The sequence below is a fragment of the Telmatherina bonti genome (assembly GCF_933228915.1).
Source record: "Telmatherina bonti genome assembly, chromosome: 20".
Lineage (NCBI taxonomy): Eukaryota > Metazoa > Chordata > Actinopteri > Atheriniformes > Telmatherinidae > Telmatherina > Telmatherina bonti.
In genome coordinates, this window is record NC_136618.1 from 19,919,821 (window position 1) to 19,939,019 (window position 19,199).

The window sequence follows — 19,199 nt, forward strand, 5'->3', positions numbered from 1 at the left end:
ATTGCTAACACCTTGGCATTGTGGTAATACACACCTGAATGCTCCATGCAACAACATGCCAAAATTTCTATGAAATGAAAAATATACTTTATTATCGACGTTGATCAGAGTTGCTCATAATGGTAACACCAATATGTACTTGAGTACATATTTAGTTTTCACACTATGCTGTTGCATTTTAACACTTTTTGTTGTGTAAATAATAACTTGGTGATGTTCTGTATTTTTACTCATTTAAAGATCAGGTACTCATTCACAATTTTTTGCTGATAAATAAAACGTTACCATTTTAAGAGGACATTCTCTCTCTTCTACACAGCTGTATATATTGTGATGCTTTTGGCTCTGTTGTCTTATTGGTAAAGTTTCCAGATTAAACTGTCAGTTTCAGAGCTCTGGGCTCCAACAGCGATCTGGACTGAACTGCCTCTGCCTCCATCTCGCTGCTTATTTAGACTGCTCATTTCTCATCTTGCCCACATCTCCGCTCAGACACATGCCCTCCTGCTAACCTTTCAACACGGCGGGCCAACAGCCTGCCACATTATTCAGGCTTTCAGCTGAAGCAAGAGATTGTTCATAGACTGCGCTGTTATGACAGATAAACATAGAAAAATGGCTCTCTGAAGGGAAAGAAACTCTCTTGAGTGTTGTTAAGATTTAAAGTGATAGCTGTCTGATCATTTCTGATTATTTCCATTGAAGTCAATCAGTTGTTTTTAACTATAATTTCTGTTATTATGTGAATAGAATTACTTTCACAAAATGGACAGGTTTTACCCTGTCCATTACCACCCGGTTGTTCTGTGTGCTGTAAATCAATGAGGCACGGCGCCAGAGGAGGCGCCGGTTGGTTGACATGATCACTGGTGCCTACAAATGCTAATTAAAGGCAGAGAGGAGTCCAGGGAGAGGTTGTCAGGGGTGGCACAGAGAATGAAATCCATAGCTATGTGAATAGATATGCTGTAAATCTATGAGGGATGAGCTACACTATGATGGTAAATCCATTCTGTTGGTTTCACAGTCAATTCTCTGATCAGTTTTTCCCTGCAGGGATGAGAAACACTAGTTATTTTGCTATTACTGTAAAGTCTCCTACTGGCAGACAAATTGAAGGTAAAGCTGTCCTTGCTCTTGAAATTATACCATCAAAGATGAAAACGAAGATTGCTGGGGGGGTTTACAGGATGGTGTTATTCAAAAGAGCTCCCAACACCTGCAGGTCAGGTTCAGATATTAATCTGATGAGGTGTCTGACAGATGGCCTGCAGAAGGAAAACTTAATATGTAGCTGCTGCATGCAACCTAATCAGTTTGCAATGGCATGTTTGAAGGCTATAACAGGACTCTATCAGAAGCAATAGACCTGCTGCCTCCTCCTATCAGGACTGTGCACTGCTAACCTTGGCATGGGATTAACTCTTGGTCTTACATGTAGAAAAGAACTAATCATGAATACCTAAGCAGACTTCAGAGCAATTATTCCACACAGTGCTAAATACCCAGTGTTATACTGAACAGTACAAGACATAATCTTCTTTAAGTCCTTAAAAATATAATAAATCTGGCTAAATTGACCTATTTTCAGAGGTAAATTACTTACAGAGAGCATCAGTAGATGTGTTAGTTTGTCAAAAATAGAATTTCAGAAAGGCTATATTGAAAAGAAATTAATTTTAAGATAAAGGGTCTGTGCAGGAAATATGATTTGGTGAATTGTGAGTGCCCCCTACTGGTCAAAAACGGATCTACAATAAAAAAATAAAAAAAAACATATATATGCATATACATATATATATATATATATATATATATATATATATATATATATATATATATATATATATATATATATATATATAGTTTTCCTGTAAAGTATCACAACAATTTAACACTGAATAATTTGGTAACCAAACCAGTTACATCAACAGTGCTTTTCACTGTGATTTCACAAAAATGTGAGTGTATTGCAGCATAAAAGGCTGTAACAACTCTTTTTTGTTTGTTTGTTTTGTTTTGCAGCTATGCCAGCAGACAGTGCCGTAGACAGGATGTCAGGCACACACGTTTTGCACACCGGTCTAATCTTGGGCATCCTACTAGTGATGCTCATCATGATTGCCAGCGTGCTGATCACTGTCTACGTGTACCATCACCCGACCTCTGCAGCAAGCCTCTTCCTCATCGAGGTGAGCAGCAGCACTGCCATGATGCCGGCTGATTCCAAAACCCACTACTGATTTGACCCAAATTGTGAACCAAGTCTCCTCAGAAGATCTTTTCTGTATTTGCTTTTGAAAATATCTGATTATTATGCTAGGAATTTGAATTAACCACGTAAATTTGTGGAGATTTGTTTTGGTTTTTTTTGTCTCAAACTTTTGGACATTCCTGTGTAATAGTAAGAAAACATGTCTGAACCATTTCTGAACCAAATACAGCTTGGTGCACTATATTCCACAGAGCCATAAATATGTATTATGATTTTCAGAATGAGATTATAAAATTTGTGCACACAGCCTGCTAATGAATGATCGAATTTATGCCCAAGTTTAGTTGTTCTCCCTGTATCATCAGGTCCTTATTATTCTCAGCAAATCCCTGACGACGCCTGTGTTTGCTGAAATGAAACCACATCTCAGCACTCTTGTTCTGTTAAACCCAGAGGGGATTATGTTATGTTTAACTAAAAGATAAGGCTGCAGATACTTTACATTTCATTTACATCATGCTGCATCAATTATTTATGCATTGATTTATTTTTTTTTTTTTCAGTAATACTACCCCCTTTAAAAAATAAGAATCTGAACAAAGACAGAAACATTTAAAAGAGGTCTGAAATATTTACGTTTAAAAACAAATGGTTAATTAATCTTCTAAAGCAGACTGGACCAGCAGCTGTTAAACACTTTACTCAAACATAGGAAAATGAATTAGGACTTTTTCCGATTTAGCCCATCAAACATTAATAAGAAATGTCCTTTTGACTTTAAAACATTCGATAATTCTAATTATAAAAGCAAAATTGATGCTTTTGTTGGTTGAGCTGGGTTTCACAGACTATTTTCATTGCAGTTTAATTTGCATTCCCCCCCCTCTTTTAAACAATTAATTGGTTTGTGGAACAAAAGACAAAAATATAAGCAAACGCTGTAACACATACTGTTCTAGTTAGTATTTAACCTCAGTTGCAAGTTTACTGGAATGTGATGCTCACAGCAACAAGAAGCTGCAAAGCAACACAAGATGGAAATCACTGCTCTCATGAGTATCCATGGCAATACAATGGTGTATATAAGACTTAAAAAACTAATCTCATCATCTTTGTTTTCTTTAGAGAGCATATGTAGATAGGAGCTTGTTAGGTTTTACCTGGTTGTGCTGGAATAAAAAGAAAACATTTAGGAACTTTTGTCAGTAGCATTTTCACACACACAGGATGCTCAATAGCTACAAAAATGTAGAGTATTTCTGGTACTGGTGAAAAACTATGTGACTCAACGGTGACTTTTAATTGCTTTAAGGCCAAAAAATGAGCCAGAGGTGGGCAACTCCGGCCCTTTTAAGGGCTGCAATACACCTAACTCAAATCAATGGGTGATAAGAAGATTTGTACAGATGTGGTATCAACCTCTGTACAAATTGGCTAATCAAGTCTGAGTCAGGTGTGTTGCAGCAGGGAAACTCCTAACACTTGCAGGACTGCAGCCTTCGAGGACCGAAGTTGGTCGCCTCTGTCCTAAACCCTCACACGTGTCCTCTCATGTCCATCCCTGCAGAGACGCCCAAGCAGGTGGCCAGCCATGAAGTTTCACCGAGGATCAGGTCACCCAGCATACACAGAGGTGGAGCCAGTGGGCCAGGAGAAGGAGGGCTTCATCGAATCTGAGCAGTGCTGAGGGAGGAGGGGGCATTCACATCCCCATCAGCCCCCTCCTGCACCTGCCTTCCTGCTCCACAGGGATTTCTCATCAGTGGAGGAGCTCAGCAAACGCAATGACTCGGCCCATTTAGTGCTAGATGAGACTGGATGCGGCAACCAGTGACATTGAAGATTGTGGAAAAGGGGACAGGGAGGAGAGTGGGTTTGTGGGTGGGGAAGGGATGGGGGGGACCCTGAAAACTGATCCCAGACAAACCCAGTGATTGGTTCCTGAGAGTGAAAAACTGACCTCTTGGGGAGGAACAGCACTGACATTTTTGATCCAGCTGGCATTTATTCAGAGTTTGCCATCATGTTGCTGTGGAGGGATTGTACAGCCTGACTGCCTAAAAAAACAGTTGACTTATACAATATATATTTTCAGAACCAATACAAAATATCTGAAAAGAAATTTTCACTTTATTGTTGGTGGGGTTATACAGAAAAGGCCTTTGTATATCCATCAGGTTTTTCCTTCTTTTCCTCTTTCTTTCAGTATGTTGGTTCATGGGGTTTGGCACATTTATCTGTACAGACCGTCAGTATTGCTTTTCAATACCGTCGCAGGCATAATTGACTTTTCCACAGCCTCCTCCGCACAAAGCGGCTGCAGCTGTTTCCATGTGACGTGAGCTGAACTTCTGTCACCAAGATCCATCGCAGTTTGGAGAGAAGTTCTGAACATTCATTATCGGTCTTAAATTCCTTTGTGATATTTGGATGATTTCCGTTTCTGAAAATGAAGTGTTATATGTTTTTTTTTGTTTCTTTTCTAAAGGGTGATGGGAACACTGTCCTTTTCTTTATGTCTATATCTTTGGTTTTATTTCCGTGCCATTTTGTCCTTGACTAGTTTGCACAGATTTTTCCACGCACATTTTTTTTTTTTTACATGTGGTAATAATGCAAAATTACAAGACAGGCGCTTGTGAGTGTGAATATATTTTCTGAAGTGTAAGTGACTCGTGTGTGAATACAGAAGACCGGTTTACAGTAGTGATGGGATATCCACTTGCTTTCCGGGTGCATAATATTTGAGCTGGCTCTGCACAGTTAACTATTGTTGAGTATATTCAGATGTATCTGGATACAGTTTGTGTGAGCCTGAAAACACACTGGTCTGATTGGATCCTTTATCAATTTTACAGTGTGGTATGCTTTTTGTGTCATGTAGTCAAGCATAACCAGAGTCTCCACATTTAACAGTTGGTTCATCCATGTAAACATGTACATACCAGTTCATGCCAAAACATTTGCAGATTCAGGTAATTCATGGCAAATATTTTTAGTACAGCAGTGATAGTACTGAGAAAACTTTTTATTTTTATGAGTGGCCTTTTTCTCTACTTTTTTACTTAAATGTGAATATTGTTCCATTTGGTTGCCGTCACACACAACCCAAACACTCATTTCTACGGCTGACAAGATGTTTCACACCAATGATTGTAGACTTATGGGAAACAGGCTAAATCAATATCCTGGTATTATACTAAGCATAAAAGTGCAATATTACAACTGTTTGGTTCATTGAAAAAGGTTAATAGCAATCCTTTGAAATTTATTTTTATTTACACCTTGTTACCATCACATTGAGACCAAAGACTAATCTGTATGGGAGTTAGATATATTTTCAAATATGCACCTCACTCCTCAGAAGCCATTACAAGTAGCTATACTGACTCACTGTTACAATAGTGTCTGAAAACATTTCAGTGTCCTATAAAACTGTTAATCTAACACAGATGTAGTGAAACAGTAATCTTACAATACATCAGTGATAACAGCTGCGTGCTTGCTAAACCCCCACCCTAAAAAGTGACTTTAACCATTGCTAAACACAAGTAACCAAGCACCAAAAACCATAGCTCTGGGGCCATAATTGTAACTATAATTAATATTTGTGGTAACTGTGTATTAAGCAGAATACCTGCTTTAATGTTAGTTGCCATCTTTAGCACCTCTGGCTAGCAAACTTTCACACAATTAGCTTAACCTACATAGTTTTACAACTAGCAAACTAACATGACATTAGCTTGTTTTACAGGCTGCTTTAAAAATATTCACCTATAATATAAACATAGTGGAGAAGCAAGTCCATATGGCTTTTAGTTCAAGCTAATTTTAGCCTTTTTATGTGTTTAAGGGTGATTAAACACCCTAATTCTAAAGTAAAAGTGCTCGCAAGTGCTGGGTGCTAATACTGGAAGAGCTGGCCAATCTGGAAAAACAGGAGAGGAGCCTGAAATGTATTGGAGTCTTCAAATATTTACTTGTTTTGTTTATGTGATCAGAAATCCATAAAGTAAATTTATAGCTAATTAATTCTCATACTAAAAGCACTTGTTATGCCAGAAAGTTGAAAATAGCCCCAGAACCTTTTGAAAAGACTTTTGTTCTGAAACAAGTCACCTAGAAACAATCCAAACCTCAGCTTACTTGGCTAACTAAACATAAAAAAATATATATTCAACAAGGGTAACTAAAGGGTGGGTTTAGCAAACAGCTAACAAGTTATTTGTGTTATACCTCCTCATCTTTTAAATAGCACTAACTCTCCCAAAGGTGCACATCATGTGTTACTCTAAAATGAAGACACGATGGCTGTTCAAAGCCTTTACACACACCCTAATGCATAACTACACTGGTCTCATTTGGTGTAATCCATTGAGTATAATCTCCTGCTCTTATTGAGCATCACAGTGTTTAAACTGTGTACAGAAGAGAACAGAAAGTTTAGCTTAGCAAACTTTACATTCCTGCAAATATATTTAATGCTGGCATAGACATCCTTCTGAAGAAATGCTCTTTCCAGCTGCCTCTAACCTCTGCTTGTTTCACACTGCCACCTGAAACTGCAAGTGTTTTTAGTACCACTGTCTTAGTGCAGTTTGAAAGAGTGGTTGAATTAGTTTATGTTAACACACACTTTTCAAAAGCTGAAACACTTTGACAACAGAGACACTGGGTTGTCTCGCAGTGGAGTCTTCACTCTTTTCTCTGGGTTTTACTAATAATTTTCACTCTTTCTTATATGACGTTATTTTAAAAAGCAGAGTGTGGTGGAGATTGCTTACTGATGCTGTGCGCTGTTGTTTACTCTTGTATTATTTGAGTAAAATTGTGTTAAATCAAAGATTCAGCAACTATTTCAGAAGCAAGATAAATAACCAGAGGGGATTTTGCCAAGTGCTGTCTTGTTTTTATCTGTTCACATGTCATACACACAATACAACTCGAAATCACTCAGTATCATAGCTGTCTGTAATTTCTGCAACTACTGTTTTGATTATATTTTAAATAAACAATGTTGTTACAAACAGCAGTGTGAGTTTGCATTTGTGGTGCTTCAACACAAAATTACTCATGCTATTTTTTATGAGCATTGCATTGGAAGCAGACAATTCTTACAAATTACTTCTTTTAGTTTGCTCCATGAATTATCATTTATGCATGCAGAACATGCCTACAGCACAGAAACAATGAGTTACTCATTCAAGTTTAAATATTTAATTATTAAAAATGCAATCCACCAAGATTTTAGTTGCTCAGTGTCACAATGACACGGATATGCTCCACTGATTTAATATAAACAAAATCTAATTTTTAGATGATTCACCGGCCCCGAAAGGACGCACAGCAGTGAACATAAAATTATGTAAGGTCTGTGTTAAGTAAAATCCTCACATAAGGGCATCATTATGTGAGGAAGGGCTTCTGACAGACTGAGAAAACTCAGCTTTTCTGCAGTAAAGCTCAGTAAGCAAACAACAGATGGGAGACTGAGTCAAACGCAGCAAGATGGGAGTGAAAACGGAATAATTAAAGGATAACCATACTACTATTTGAGCAAAGTGTTTTCAGAGTTTATCATGAGAACAGTACAAGAAATGCTCAGTTATTACTGCCACACAAACACAAGGCATCCCTGACCAACAATAAGTGGTGTTTAATAACTTGACAGCCTGCTGTTACACGCTGCAAATCAAGTTCATGAATCTAATGTAGGCAAGGTCACAGCGGTGCTGTGAATCATACTGATGATGTGAAACACAGTCCCAGTGACGTGGAGCTTTAATCCCATCTAGTGGCTAAATGAGTGTCTGCACACTGAAGCCGCAGCAGGAAAAGCATCTTTCACATCGAAAAGTTAATGATTTACGATGAATACATAAAATATTTTCACAGTTGTTCATCTTTTACAACAAAAACAGACATACTTAAGCAGGGTTTATGTATATTCTTACTTGTCAAATACTACTTCAGGGGCATTAAAATAATATTTATGACTAGAACAGCCCTGCGACGTACCGGTGACCTGTTCAGGCTGTACCCTGCCTCTTGTCTACCGATTGCTGGGATAGGCTTTAGCTTCCCGCTACCCTGAATTGGACTAAGTGGTTAGGACAATGAATGGACGGATGAACTACATGAATATGTATAAATATGTTGGGTTTTTTTTTGTTTTTTTTTTCAAAAAAAGTAAAATCAGGATACTCCAAAACATTTGACCAGTTTATTTACATAGTATGTGTAGTATTTATATCCTATTCATCCATCTGTAAGGTGTGTTGCACCTTTGATTTTCTTTTCAACTGAACTTTCATCTAGTTAACACTTTCAACTATGGTATTTCATATATTTAACACGATCTTCCTCATTTTTAATAAAGTTATCCATCTCCATTTATTACAATTGGAAGCTTTAAATAAAAACACAAATAAAAAAATTCATTTCACTTCTAAAATCTTTAAAACATAGGTCTTTATTCATCACATACTTAAAAAGCATCAGTGTTACAACAGATTTAAAAAGGGAAATTCATTAGAATAAAACCCACAAGAAAGGCAGAACAATTATCAGAAAAACAAAGGCTTTCTAATCTTACGTCAGTCTTGACAGTGTCAGTCAGCAGGATACATTTCAGGAGTGCAGGAGATACAGCAAAAGCACATAGAAGTAACCCATCTTTCTATCTAAATGTCTTTGGAGAAACTTGAGTCACATGCATCACATGAGCAAACAGGGTCATTAGGATGTGATTTATGTTATATTACATGCCTCACAGCAATTTTCATCATTGTCCTATATTATATACATTGTCCCACATTAGACATATACTTTTGTTTTGTTTCCCTTTTCATTGGTGCTTTAAATTAGGGATGCTCAATGCCAAGCGTTTGTACTCATACATGGCATTAATAAAAGTGTACCGATACCACAACTAACACCCGATACCACACTAGTTGAGCTAGTGCAGATGTGTTTGATGACATGCTTCGAACATGTTTTAAAAGAAATAAATGCCTTGAATGTTAAAATGTGACTGTTTTTATTACACTAAAACTGAGATCTTTTTTTCAAAACCACACATTTATAGTTGTATTTAGGTAAAATGTGCCAAATCAAACTAAAACTTGTTGAAATTGTTAGATCGGTAATGTTATTATATTTGTATTGGTGATGTAACTTCAGAAAGGACGGGCAATTTATTACAACCTGATGAAATCTTACACAGTTGTATCAGCAATAATAACCATAGTCACAATAATGTCTATATAAACAGATTTGGTATCGGCAAATATTGGTATCGGCAGATATTCAAATATCGGTATCGGATCGGAATTCCCAAAGAGTGGATCGGTGCGTCCCTACTTTAAATAAGTAGCAGTGCTTTTCAGGGTGAATGTTTAGGGTTAACTTCCAACTACTAAAATAAAATATCGGCAATGATAAGTCCTCGGGGACCTGTGGACACTAAATTTACAGCAGATCTGTTTCCATCTCATATTTCAGGAACAAATATACTGACATTGTACCAAACTGGGTCAGAACGTTAAAGTGCAGATCAACAGAGCTGCTCTTAGAAAACTCAGCATTAAATAGCTGCTACAGCAAACAGATCTGCCGCATGTAAAGCATTCCTACAATACACAGTGTGCCCTAAGTTGTTGATTCTCCATCCAGTTATTTTGGTCTCTGTCAGATCAAATTAAAAAAGAAATCAAAAACTGATCAGATCTTGTGGAGAGAATGAAAAAACCAGCAGCATTAGCTGTTAAAGGCAATGAGTTATTGACAGATGGAGGAGAAAGATTTCCAGCTCTGGAACTCACAGCTGCCCAGCTATGACCCAGTTTACATCAGGGTAACTTGAACCGTGGCATCACAGAGAGTCATGACCGCAGTTCGGATGTTGGTAGCAAAACACTGAACGCAAACACCTTAAAATAGGCCACTATGAGGCACAAAACATAATGAAACCTGGATATAATCACTTGTGCATATATTTTAATGAATTGACTGATCTGGAGGTCAGCATTAAATGTTTCAAACACCTCTAGCTGGAAGAGGCCGCCATCAACAATTTATAATTATCTGACCATATCTAGCCAAGGTGCACTGTGAATGAGACAGAATGGATATGGAAGAATCTTATAGATGAAGAAGCAACAGTACTGTTTCTATGAGTCAAGTCTTGATGGTAGTGACCTGGCAGATAACGTCCTTCTTAGAGTTAGTCAAAAGACACCTAACTTTCAGGAAATAAAAGCAAAAACCTGCTCAACAGCATAGCACACATAAAGGAAATAGACAATCAGCATATAGTCAAACACAGCTAAAGCAGCATCATGCTGTGGGGATGTTTTGTTTTGTCCTTTCCTGGGACAAAGGCCTGGAAGACCAGTCAGGACAGAGGGGGAAAGTTTATATAGAAAAATAACAATCCTTCGTGAACGGAAAGTTACAGTAAAACAAGACAACGTAAAGCACACTATGAAAGAAGCACAGAAGCAGACTCAGTAAAGTCCTGCAGGACGCATCCAGAATCTGAATCTGACCCTAAAACTGACAGTTACTGTGCACCAACGCTGAAAAGTGTTGCCATATGAACCCTATGAGTGTACTAACATGGACACCTGAGACAATTTCTTCCTCAAGGCCATAAGCAAAAGGAAAAAGTCCTGACCTGCTGGTGCCTATTTTTCTACACCTTATCCCACCACATACAACATCACCTCCTGTGTTTATACCTGCAAAAGACTCAGTGCTTTTATGCAGTTAACACTACCTCCTCTCCCCATGGTGCAATATTCATGTATGTTTTTGTCTCTGCTGTTTTACTTAGCACACTTCTAAAAAAAAAGATCATTTTGACTTAATTTAATTATTTATAGTTTCCAAGACCAATTACTGTAATTTGTTGTGTTTTTGTATTTTTATGTTGCATACCAAGTTGAGTTGCTCATCTCCATTGACAATAAAGTTGTCCCTCTCTCTAGCTAGAGCTGTCCTCTAGTTTTGCTCATCTTCATCGTGAAGATAATAAACCATGTCATCCGTGTCTCAGAACAAACAGTCATCACACTATCCAGGTTGCTGACAACCCCTTTTGTTGTTCCTAATTTGTTATTATCTCAGCTACTATGCATTTGTATCGGGGAAGAATATTCAGAAAAAACAGGACAACACAGCTCTCCTTGCCACCATAATCCATGTTCCTACACAAAAAGGTCAATGTTGAAGCTTAGGAGGGAGCAAATGGTTCCTAACAATGTGTGCATTCACAAAAACCAGGATAAGTCGTTGTGCAGAACATCAGAAATAATTGTGGATTTCACACACCAACATCTCTACTCTCAGTATAAAGGGATGCACATAAAAGAAGATAAAGCAGAACTCAATGCTGACATTCATTGTCAGGACTGTAGTTGTGGTTCAAACGTGACAGTAAAGAAAGGCTAAATTACTTCTATACTTTCACCTCAGCTACGTTTCATAAAACATCTGTCCACTTTGTTAAAACCATTTTATGTTTTAAAACTTTTTATTTTTGTATATTTCTTACAAGATGCTATACATAAATATTGTCAGTTATAACTCAGTGACTATTTGTTTATGGAATGTCTGTGTGCTGCACTGTTTGTTTACTTAGTAATGGATTATACATCAGCATAACCAACAAACAAGATGGGTATTCCCAAGTAGTTTTTCTATACAGATAAACCTGCATAAACCCCTAATTCAGTCAACTTATCATAAAGTTGGTTTCTAAAACATAATTAATTAATTACAATCTTTTACAGTCATAGAGGACACCTTGATATAACTTATTTTGTTATAAACCTGTGACTATTTAATTTTCATTTACAAAAAGAAAAAAAAAAAACCACAAACTAACAATTGTATATATTGAATAGTCAATATCTGCCTTTTTATGCTAAACAAGAAGTTAACAAAAGAAGCTACTTTGTATATGTATGGTAACATATTCTTTCCTTAAATGTAGCCCTATGCCACAAATTAATATAAACACCCCGAAGATATGTTTAAAGCAAACAAATAGCTCCCTTAAAATGCACAACCAAGAAAAAAATCAATAACTGCTGTAGTTTACAACTGTACAAACGTAACTAAGGGAACACAAGACAAAAGCGCTTATAGTTTGGTCACAACAACAGGAAATCCTTCAGAAATCAATTACCTCAACAGTCATCAGCAAAATAAAATGTGATAATTCAATGCAATTCTGCGGTTTGTGTCACTAAGGAGTGTTGTGTTTAAAAGTAATGACGGCTACCTTCTATACAAAAGCTTGTTGATTTTTGTTGTAGAGTAAAACCCTCCTCTCCAGTGCACAAATTCTACTATCAATGAATAAACTCATCCAAATATCTTTACAGGATAACATGGCCAAATAAAAACTCATGGTGTTGAATAAAACAGATGATGCATGTCACCATGAATGAATGCAGTAACAACTTTGATAATTATAAGAAATTTGACAAAAGTCACAGTGCTCTGTACAAACAGTAACTTGCAGTTTTGTTTTACCATTTTTTGTCTTGTAAAATAAACAGCTCTGTCATCTTTAGAAGGATCATCCACCAAGAGCCCGTCATTAATCTGGAACAAACACACATTAAAAGGTGCATTAAAATGTTATAAAACGACTTTAGCTTAAATGCAAACAAGCTTTTTTTTCATGCATGTTGATAAACTAATGTGCCATTAAGGTGTGGTTTAACTTTCTTTCTAGGGTTGGCTATGGAGACAAAAGGAGGAAGTTACAAATGCTGAAATACATAATGTGCAATCACTGCTTTGATCTAACAAGCATTCATACCATTAATCGTGAATGATCACATGAAACAAAGGAGATAAGTCCAAATGCCTCAAGATTGATATTTTTTCTTTAAAGAAGCTAAGAGTGTTCTAAAAACACGGATTAAATGAGTGTGTCATGTGAAAACCTTAGTGTGACGACACCAAAGAAAAATCACATGAATCTGACCCTCATTGGAGTAACACAATACAGTGCAAGTCTTGAACCACACCATTTCTTCAAACACTAACATCCAAGAAAAAAGGAAACATGCAGAGATTTTTTGTAATGTTTACCAAGACAAATAGAATTAATGTAAAAGCAGCAATGGGTGGTCCTCACACTTCTACCATAATATTTTCTATGTAATCTTTCAGGCCATCATTTATTTTTTTTCTTACATTTCACCAACTTCCTCAAATTTTAAGGACCCATTGCACACCATGCTAAGATATGCTAATTTTCTTTTAATCAATCTTTTTTAATTCCCTTGTTATAACAAAAAACAATTTTATCATTGTTAACCTGGGTTATCTTTGGAATATTTGGTAAGTGCAACTAAAGAAATGGAAATAAATTAAGATTTTTTGTAACAGGCTGCTTGTAACAAAGTGCCTAAACCAAAGATACCACTAAAACTGGTTCTTGAGCAAGTTCTGTTATACTGGTAACATGACTAGTTGTCAGTTATGTCTAGAAACACTGGTTCATTCCTTGAATTAGGTGCCTTTTTAATACATGAAAAGTTTCATAGGTGAGTGTTTAGTGGTTAAACAAAAGATGATGAACCCCATTCCTTTTGAAAGGGTCAGGCAAAAAGACTGAACTGGAAATGAATGGTTAAAAATAGAAAAGTAAAAAAAGACTTTCAAAGATGTTTAGAAAGCCTGGAGAACTATTACTTAGAGCAAATGAAATATTACAAGCACATAACATAACTCATCACTCACTGGAAAGCGACTCCACCTTCATGGTACTAGAAAGATCCAGTCCAGAGTTCTGCTTGGGTCGGGCCCCCAAGTCGCGAACCTCTCTGGCAGCATTCTTGTTCTCATCCAGTGATTTCGTCTCCACCTCCGGATTGTAATGGCCTCCTTCTTCTGCTACCATCTTTTCCACCTTCTCCAGTAACTGTCCCACCTGGGGATGCTCCCCAAATAGTGGAATGGAGTTGTTAATAACAAAGTACCTTTTCTTGCATTTCTCCAGCACCCACTGCAGATCCTTGCCTTCCCTGCGTATATACCGTTCAATGGAAATGGTCCTCAGCACATCTGCCCAGGTGAACACTACAATTGTATGCTTCCAAACATGTTCCCCAAAGAGACCTACATGCTCCTCGATGCGTGCACGGTCCACTTCTGTGAACATGCCAACAGGAATAACCAGCAGGAAAGCATGAGGACCTGGAGGGCAAAGAGAGGCACCTCTGACTAGCTCCTGTTTATAGGAGTCTGGTGTATCCTGGGTAGAGAACCAGCCTGGAGTATCCACCACAGTAACTTGCCGCTCATCCACATCCGTCTGCCTCTTGACGCAGAACTCAGCTGCTCGTTCCAAGTGAAACTCCTCCTTTCCTAAGATAGTATTGCCTGTCAAGCTCTTCCCCGGCCACCTCCAGCCCAGAACCACCAGACGGATTTCAGTCAGATGGTTGACCACCTGCGCTGCAGTTGCCATCTTTTTGGCATCCTCTTCAGGTCCACATGCATCTCCAGCTGCCATTAGTCAGGCCACAAATTTCAAAAGTTAGCACACAATAGTTCTAATACAAAAACATTCAACATGTTTATCACGTTTTTGTGGCAGTTCTTTATATTAAAACAGTTTGGTTACATTGTTTTACTTCATTAAATTATGTATTTGGTTGTTACGGGTCAGTGTTATAATACCATTCTGACACCAAAGCAGAAGTTACGATATTGAAACAGACTTGCTTGAATGAAACATGGTGTAAAATATGTTAAAAAAAAATGTGTACTTCAGTAACAGTAAAGACATATTTGATACTCAGTATATCCATTGTTGTTGAATGTAATTTACAAAGTAAAGTTTAAAAAAGGTAATGTTTTCTGTATAACTTTATGGTTTGACGATGGGACATTATTTGTTATAATGATAAAGAAACGTAGTAATAAAACTTCCAGAATGACAGAATTCAATGTTAATAAGCCAGCTCGTTAATGCGGAAATAAAAATTACCCTGTGACCTCAAATTTGGCAACATTTCTTTTATGGATATAGATTTCTATTTTATATATATATATATATATATATATATATATATATATATATATATATATATATATATATATATATATATTCAGTTTTCCTTCATTATCAAGGCGCGAAACATGTTAAAATCCGGGTTGAAACGAAACTGCTTGCTAACTTTAAGCTAATTTTAACTGCCAGGGAAACCACCCATTACATTATTCTTGTGTTAAAAGTAACAATATTAAAAATACTCAGTCTCACTTGTTGTCTGAAGTGTCTTGCTCGCTTCCATAGCTGTTTTTATCGTGGATTGAAGTGTTATTTGAGTATTATCTCTGTTTGGGAGGCTCGTTCTTCGAAGAACTTCCTTCTGATGTCAGAAGTTACCGGATAGTCTAATATGCCGACGCTATTTCCGGCCAAAATCTTCAAAATAAGAGCAAAACATGAAAACCGGAAGTTGGAAAAAACACACGTTCCAAATGCTGATAAAGAAAAATATAAATGCTCAAGTACTACAAAGATTAAATTAATAAGAATACTGCAGACCACATGAGGACCACATGAGACAATTTTATTAACGACACTTGTATGCAATGTATTTACAGCATTTGGGTGATTCTGCAAATATTTACAGTTGCAAGAAATAAAGGTTTGTACTAAAAAGTATCAGTCATATCTATGTTAGAATAGTTAAATCCAAAAGTATAGTGCACTGCATTCTCAACAGTATTTAATTAGAGATAATCATTGGAAAATGTGAAAATAAAGGAGACAGGGACATAAATCTTAAAAGCAGTTTCTATATTCCTTCACTTTATGTTTCTTGATAAATATAAGAAATAAAAATAACTAAAAGACAAGAAAAAAATGAATAAAAAACTTTGCAAAACCCTAACTTCATTTTTCCCAATAAACTTTCAATAATAGTATAAAGACAAATTTAAATGAGGGACTTAAATTCTTCAGTATTGCTTTGTTGGGGCTGTTTTAATGTACTTAAGTTGCCCATGATGATAGCATGCGCATGTCATCCTCCTCTTCAACCCTTTTCTTGGTTGCTGTGAAAATGGAAACAAGAAGACAATTCAATCAAAATATTACAGATCCAGGCTATTGTGCTGATTTATAATTAAAAGTAATTATAGTAGATATCCACAGATGAATAATCTAACATAGTTTTGACATGAAATGGGGCACTTATCCCTTTCTGGTGGCAATGTAACTCATCAAAATACATGCATATTAAAAATACAATTATTCTTGTTTTTCCTGAGTATTTGGCTGTTTGTGTATTGTTATAAATTTCTTTTGCATGAGTTTATCATTTCATTAGTTTAACATTTGCTCCATGAGTTATTACTTGCTGTTTGTTATTACCACTTTCTCACATTTATTCAAACAAAATACAAACACGTCTGTTAAAATGGCTTAGTACCTCATACAGTAATCTTTTCTGCTAATATTGTGTAACAGACTTACTTGCACGATGACTGGGTCGAGATGAAGGAAGTTTGAAGTTGGGAACACTAGGAAGTCCACCCATGGTCTTCATGCTATTCTCTAGCTCCTCCTGCTCCAGCTCCTCAAGCTCTGCCAACAGTTCATCCTTGAATAAATTAAGGGGGAAAAAAAGGAAAACAAATCAGGCAGTGATAAACAGGAAGTGCCAAACAATTTTCTAAGTCTAAGGTCAGCCACCTCATCAAATGTCTCGCCAAAAGGTCTAGAGATGGCATCGCTGATCTCTTGAGCCACGTCTTGTTGCTCTGTAATATCCTGCATTAGATCATCTATCTTGTCAATGTCCCTAAGAGTGAGAGAAAAGAGATAAAAATCACACTTTAACATGGTATAATAGGTTGAAACTTTACATCAAGTCCATTTATTTCAGTAAAGATTTTGGTGGTATAAATAAACTGTCTTAAACACAAACATTATCTCTACAGCTTACGAAGGATTATTGTAAATCTATAGCTTTTTATTCTCTTAATGTATATTTTGTCAACCATTTCTTACATGTTCTGGTGGACCTGCTTCATGGCCTTGGCTGCAAAGCCCATGTTCTTCAGGACCTCTGTGTTGGTATGCGAGTTCTCCAGAGCCTCTCTCTGAAACTCAATTGTAGACAGCGTGCCGTCAATCTGGGTCAGCTGCTGCTCAAAGCGCTTCTTCCTCTTCAGGGCCTGCAAGGCAGCTGGCGCAGAAAGGTTGTACGAGTCACTTGTTTGCAGTTTTTATTGACCATTTAATCTAGTTATTTCTTCTGGCCAAGAAGTGTTAGATGCCAACAAAAACAAAATATCCAACATTCTTCTCTTCACACACCTAGGTTTGTCTTTAAGATGAGGTTATTCACTAAGCAATGCAGCTAAAACAAACATCTCATACTAAGCATTGCTATCTGCACATCATGGTAAACTGTCAGGGTTTTTTTGTAGTAAACATTGCAGGAAGCATTATAGTTATTGTTTAGGAGTCTAAACCTGCAGTCAGTGTTCTTCAACTTGTTTGTTACTCTAAAATAGATTAAAAGCACAACTGCCTCCAGGTTAACATTGCTGTTTATTTTTCAAGAACTATGACTGATGTTGTCCATTTCAGCAAAGAAACCATGAAGGGTATGTTCACTTTGGCTTTATCCGTTACAAAACAACAAGGGTATTTATTCTAAGAAGTTCCTCTTTGGGAAAAGATGCTAAATTAATAAACTGGGATTAATAAAACTTTAATTGAGGAACTAAAGAATAATATTGTTGTCTGGTTGAGAATGAGAAGATTTTTGCTAACTGGGGGTCAGCATATTCAGAGTTGCCATTAAATGCATGTGTAATCTACTTTCAGCTACTTTCTTTAGCAACCATTGATGTGTGAAAGTTGATTTCTTGTTTATGAAATAAAGTTTGAAATAGCCAAAACTAAAATGTATAATGAAAGGGCTGGGTACAAATATTTAAGGATGAAAAGCTCAACGGTTGGCTTGTTATTACAAAGCAGACTCTGAAGTTTAAACCAAAACTCTCATATAGTCATAGCTTTATGCACTCAGTGTCATAAAGTTTCATGTAAATAAACTATGTAACAATTATTGCATGTAATGGTACAAATGTGTACTTCAATTAAGCCTTCTGTCATCAGATAGATAGATAGATAGATAGATAGATAGATAGATAGATAGATAGATAGATAGATAGATAGATAGATAGATAGATAGATAGATAGATAGAATTTCAGCCTATGTATTTGTTGATCAACTATTGGCTGACTCTTGATTTATTAGGCTTGAAATACAGAAATAAAGATATTAATTAAAAAAAAAAAAAATCAAGGGAAAGTAACCAAAAGATAATACCTTCTGAAAGCCACTGAATAGTTTGAAGAGTCAAACTGGCTTTTCAGCTGCTATGTACAGGACAATAGACTGTCCGAATACCTTGTGCTGGATAGCAGTAAACATACCCCTCTTGTTTTTTGTGCCATGTTTCTTGGCTAACGATATTTCTTGTTCAATCCTCTTTTCCAAGTACTCCTGCTTCTTCGTTAGCATTTCCTCCGTTTCTCGGAGCCTGTGGATGGCCTCCTGGGGTGATGGCCCTCCCCGAGACCGGTGGTGTTTGGATTTTGACGAGCTGGAGGAGCTGGAGCTGGAACTGGAACTGGAGCCTCCCTTGAAAAGCTTCGAGATTTTACTCATTTTAGAAACTACGCAAATTAAACTGAGTTGATAATTAAAACGCACACAAACTCCCTCGACTGCAAGAATAAGTCAACAGGCAGGTGTATAGTATTGCAGATTTTCCAGCTCGACGGCTTTGTGCTTTTAATTCAAAACCAGCCAGTGAGCGCACCTTTCAGCACACCTTTCAACATGACGTGACGCCTTGATACCTGACGCCCTGTGTGCCTCTTCCACCTTACCGTCCATACTCGCAAACTTTGGAGATGGAAACAAAA

At 36.9% G+C, this 19,199-nt stretch overlaps 3 protein-coding genes across 4 annotated transcripts in view; 1 reads left to right on the forward strand and 2 right to left on the reverse strand.

The window, feature by feature from the left end:
- Positions 1 to 4,060, forward strand: part of plxdc2b (plexin domain containing 2b) — a 91,874-nt gene extending 87,814 nt beyond the window's left edge. Inside the window, exons 13-14 of the mRNA XM_079259524.1 lie at positions 2,026 to 2,192; positions 3,783 to 4,060. Of these exons, the coding sequence (XP_079115650.1) occupies positions 2,026 to 2,192; positions 3,783 to 3,902 (287 nt within the window). The 3' untranslated portion in view covers positions 3,903 to 4,060. The remainder of the gene's footprint in view (positions 1 to 2,025; positions 2,193 to 3,782) is intronic.
- Positions 4,061 to 8,669: 4,609 nt separating this feature from the next.
- On the reverse strand, positions 8,670 to 15,645 carry gimap4 (GTPase IMAP family member 4). 2 transcript variants are annotated; one of them, XM_079259759.1, is made up of 3 exons: positions 15,507 to 15,645; positions 13,979 to 14,746; positions 8,670 to 12,829 (listed from the first exon to the last, which is right to left on the reverse strand). In XM_079259759.1, the coding sequence occupies exons 1-3, from the start codon at positions 15,535 to 15,537 to the stop codon at positions 12,825 to 12,827; spliced, it is 804 nt and encodes a 267-aa protein (XP_079115885.1). In that variant the 5' UTR covers positions 15,538 to 15,645; the 3' UTR covers positions 8,670 to 12,824. The 2 variants fall into 2 exon arrangements, with proteins under 2 accessions (XP_079115885.1, XP_079115884.1); XM_079259758.1 differs by lacking the exon at positions 8,670 to 12,829 and having other exon boundaries at positions 13,864 to 14,746.
- A 599-nt stretch (positions 15,646 to 16,244) lies between these two features.
- chmp4c (charged multivesicular body protein 4C) lies at positions 16,245 to 18,939 on the reverse strand (the record flags this gene model as incomplete). Its single annotated transcript, XM_079259544.1, has 5 exons — positions 16,245 to 16,306; positions 16,728 to 16,854; positions 16,947 to 17,055; positions 17,265 to 17,442; positions 18,705 to 18,939. The coding sequence occupies 5 exons, from the start codon at positions 18,937 to 18,939 to the stop codon at positions 16,245 to 16,247; spliced, it is 711 nt and encodes a 236-aa protein (XP_079115670.1).
- Between the last annotated feature and the right edge of the window lie 260 nt (positions 18,940 to 19,199).